Here is a 4,481-nt window from a genome sequence, read left to right on the forward strand (position 1 = left end):
ATCCAATTATTTTCATTTTTTTTTTTTTTTTTGACTTTTTTTTCTAATAATGATTTAAAGAAAAAAAAAAGTTGCTAAAGTTTAAATGAAAAGAAAAAAGGAAACAATTATTTATTTTGTTTTTCATTTTTTTGCTTATTTTGAATAAGATTATTAAATTTTGATTTTTTTTTTTGTTCTGTTTTTTGTTTTTTTGACCATTCAATAGCCCAATTTGCATTAATTGAATTTAATTAAAATATCTTTTCGCATAAATACTGAAGCATTTATTACAAAATGATAACAAAACTTTGCATAAATGTATTTGAAATTTGAAATGGAAGAAAAGAAAGGAAAGATGAAGAATAATTTTAAATAATATTCTCAGAATCGGTTGTTGCAGAATCGTTAATAGTTTGAGCTAAAATACGATACTCTACGCCAGCTAGCCATTTTGAACGTATTACTTCCTCAATTGTTAGCCTTTTTTGTGGTATCGGATGAAGAATATCAAATATTAATCGTTTTGCATCAATGCTTATTTCTGTTGTACGTCGATATGCTATTCTAAAATAATATTTTAATTAAAAAAGAAAAAGATATTTAAAATAGACGAAAAAAAAAAATGATTAAATTAAAATTAAGGAAAAAACACTACTAAAAATAAGCTTTTTTTTGAAAAAAAAAAGAAAAATAAAAAAAGAAAAGGATGTTTACAAATATTAGTGCAAAAAATAAATGAAGTAAAAATAACAATTTTTTCTTAATCTCATTACTAATATATTTAGTAAAGTTTAGGAAACATAAAACGAAAACGGAAGTAATAAATGCTTTAAAGCACTCAAAAAAGGGAAGAATGCTTAGCTTATAAATTTATAATATTTTTAAACAATCGTTATAATTTAATATATGTTATCAATCATTGCAACTGATAATTATTTTCAGCTTTTAATAACATAACAATAATAGCAAAATACTAAGATATTATAGAAATAAAAGAAAATATACTGGCTAAAAAATGTTATTATGAGATATAAAAAATACAAAATTATAAGCATAATTAAAAATGCAAAGAAAAAGCTTATTAAAAATATTTAACAAAGATTTTTGAAACTAATTTTATCCGAAAAAGAATAAAATTAAAATAATAATCTAAATTTGTAATCATAATATGGTTTGACTTTAGCACAATACAAATAAAGAAATGGCATGATTTAAGTTATAATTTCAATTCATAAATTAAAGTTTGATTCAAAGTCAAAGCTTAAAATTTTCAAAATAAAAATGTTACGTTTTATGACCTGTGCTGCAATTGTCTTTCTAACATTTTTTGCACATTCTTGTCATCATATGGCATCATTCCCGTTGTCATCACATACAGGACAATTCCTGCACTCCACATATCCGAGAGATACCCGTCATATGGTTGTGCTCTGCGACAATTTTCAAACTTTTTATTATCCAACAATTCATTGTCACATGTTACTTAGAATGCTTAGCTATTGCAACAAAGTGATAATTTTGTTTAAACTTTAAGCATCGTTAAGTTGGCGCATAGTGCCTTTCCATCCATTTCAAATTATTCAGAGCTTTCCTGCATCATCACAAAGATTTCTCAAATAATATAATATTAGCTTTAAAAGTAATAACTATACTAGCATATGTCAAAACTTTTTTAAACTATTATTTTCAAAAATATGTGTCTAAAAGTGCTACTGGCTACTGTTTCAAAAGTATTTCAAAAGTGTAAAAGTTTCAAAAGTATTTCAAAAGTGTAAAAGTTTCAAAAGTATTTCAAAAGTGTAAAAGTTTCAAAAGTACATGTCCTAAAGTACAGCTAGGCTACTGTTTTCAATAAATCTCAAATATATACCTCAAAATACAGCTAAGCTATATTATTTCATTTTAAAAAGTAGCTCGAATAAATGCTAGCATATTATTTAAAAAACATAAGATTCAAAAAATCTATTCTATTATTCAATAAATATGGCTGGGACATATCCGTTTTAAAAAACGGAAATAAATGATTTAATTAATTAATTTATGTGACCTTTTATTTATAAATTAATCAAACCTAATAATTTCTGGTGCTAAATATGCACGAGAACCACAAAATGTTTTGGATTTTTCTCCAATTTTCAATAATCTTGCAAAGCCAAAATCGGTAATTTTAACATTTTCGCATGAATCGAGCAATATATTTTCACATTTAATATCACGATGTACAACTTCCATTGATTTTAAATACTAATGGAAAAAAACTTTTTTTCTTTCCCTTTTAATAATTTTTAAATGTTGAAAATTTAAACGAAACATTTTCACTTCAGTTTTAACACTTAATTTTATGATATTAATTAATTAAATCAAGTTTAATTAAAATTACGACAAGGACTTGCATACCTTCATGGCTTCAATGAGTTGCCGAAAATGTATTTTTCCTTCCTTCTCATCAACTTTACTTTCACGTCTTATTTTTTGCAATAAATCACCTCTACTTGTAAAATCTTGTATAATACAAATAAATGGATTTTTCTCAATTACCTGAAAATAAGACACAAAGAAATGAATTAAATTCAAAAAGCTATTGAAGAAAGAAGCGGAAATTTGTTCCATCTTAAAGATTTAAGATAAATTCAGTATGATAGTATAAATAGAATAAAGCATTTTATAATTTGTGTAGAAAATAAAAATGACAAATAAATTTTTTTCATTGTTTTTTAGGAATCTAAGAAATTACTTCATAAACACTAATAATATTGTCATGTTTTAACTTTCGAACAAGTTCAATCTCACGTGGTAAGCATTTCTTCGTGTATTTTAAATCTTTCCTAAAAAAGAATTTTGATTTATCATTGATTTTTTATGAGGAAAAATTTAAAAAAGAGTAACGTAAGGGTATTTGTTGAATCTTTGAAAAGATCCAAATGATGATATTTATTTGGAATAGTTTCATAAATGATTAGAAAGTTGTAAAATGAAAATGGAATTATGAATTTAAGGCAAATTGAGAGAGTTATTAGCATATCAGTGAAAATATTTGGTTGATGATAAATTAAAATCATAAATAGCTGATTACTGATAGATAAATTAGTGATATAAATTAATGATAAATTGTTGGGTAACACATTTTGGCTATAACCTTGTATCAATTATTTTTATAGCAACCATTTTGGCTAGCATATTGCACCAACCTTTCTTTACAATTGAAAATGTTCCTTTGCCTTAAAAGAAATGACTGAAAGAATTGAAATGAAATGAAATTAATTTAATTTAATTTAATTTAAAAAAGGATCAAAAAATGTACGAATTTATTCAGAATAAGTTAGAAATAAGTAACTGAAATAAAATTGTAGGGAAAATTTCAGCAAATTTTATGATAGTAATAAATAAGTAATACATTTGTTGTTGTTATTTTCTTAATTTAACAAATTGACTACATTACAGATTGAAAGTGATAAGATAAATGATAAAATTTGATTAGTGATTAACTTGTTATAAGTGAAATTAAAATTATTTCTTCATACATTGTCTTATCTTTATTTATTTTTTTCTAGAATGATTTTGTCCAAATTTAGAAATGTAAAAGAAAAAGATGTGAAAGTTCAAAGGTTAAAATGACAAAGAATGAAAAGTATTACCAAGATTTTCATAAAAAATAACTCCACGTATTTTCATTTCGTTCAACATTTCGGGCGTTAAACTTTCAACAATCTTATCGTCTATATTACCTCTACTTTTATTATAATCTATATCTTTTGTATGTTTGTTTCGCTCCAATAATTTATCCTTTTCATTCATTTTCACTTTCTCAGCTTTCTCATCCTTTTTTATTCTTTCAGTTATATCATTTTTCTTTTCTTTGCCATCAACACCATGTATTCCATCATTTCCTTTATTCTTTTCCTCTTGTTCATTTTCTTCATCTTTTCTTGTTTTATTATTCTTTCTATCTTTTATTCCTACTCTACTTTCGTAATCCTTCTTCATTCTTCCACTTTTCTCCTCTTTCTTTAATTTTCCATCATTTTCATTCCGTTTCAAACTTCGTTCTCCCTTATCTTGTCTGATTTTCTCTCTTGTTTCATTCTCCTCAACAATATTTTTTCCATCACATCTCTTTATCTTCCTCTCCTTGTGATCTTTTTTTATCGCTTCTTTGTTGTCTCCTTTTACTGAGGTCTCTCTTTCGCTCTCTTCGTCTTTCGCCATTATTGTGAATGAGTGAGTATCTGTAATAAATTTTATTATAACAGGATTCCGGAACACGATCCGATTCAAAAATCGGATTCTCTCGATACTTTACAATTTGGAAAACAGCAAACTGATAGATACAATATTCGACCATAAATTGTCTCAAAATAGAAAATATATTATTTAGCTTTAAATCAGCAAGGATTTAATTTCAAATTTCAATTTTCATTAATTTTCTTTTGTACTATTGTACTACTCATCTATTCACTGAAATTCTAATTTTTATTAAATTTTATTCGGTGCATTTTTTA

General features: G+C 24.7%; 1 protein-coding gene across 2 annotated transcripts; it reads right to left on the reverse strand.

The window, feature by feature from the left end:
- Positions 1-350: 350 nt before the first annotated feature.
- Positions 351-4,188, reverse strand: Bm9377 (Protein kinase domain containing protein; the record flags this gene model as incomplete). 2 transcript variants are annotated; one of them, XM_043078509.1, is made up of 7 exons in its annotated part: positions 351-546; positions 1,281-1,412; positions 2,054-2,226; positions 2,380-2,520; positions 2,717-2,807; positions 3,119-3,200; positions 3,618-4,188. In XM_043078509.1, the coding sequence occupies 7 exons, from the start codon at positions 4,186-4,188 to the stop codon at positions 351-353; spliced, it is 1,386 nt and encodes a 461-aa protein (XP_042934443.1). The 2 variants fall into 2 exon arrangements, with proteins under 2 accessions (XP_042934443.1, XP_042934444.1); XM_043078510.1 differs by lacking the exons at positions 351-546; positions 2,054-2,226 and having other exon boundaries at positions 1,398-1,412.
- Positions 4,189-4,481: the final 293 nt, after the last annotated feature.

This window comes from Brugia malayi, assembly GCF_000002995.4.
Source record: "Brugia malayi strain FR3 genome assembly, contig: Bm_v4_Chr2_contig_001, whole genome shotgun sequence".
Classification (NCBI taxonomy): Eukaryota; Metazoa; Nematoda; class Chromadorea; order Rhabditida; family Onchocercidae; genus Brugia; species Brugia malayi.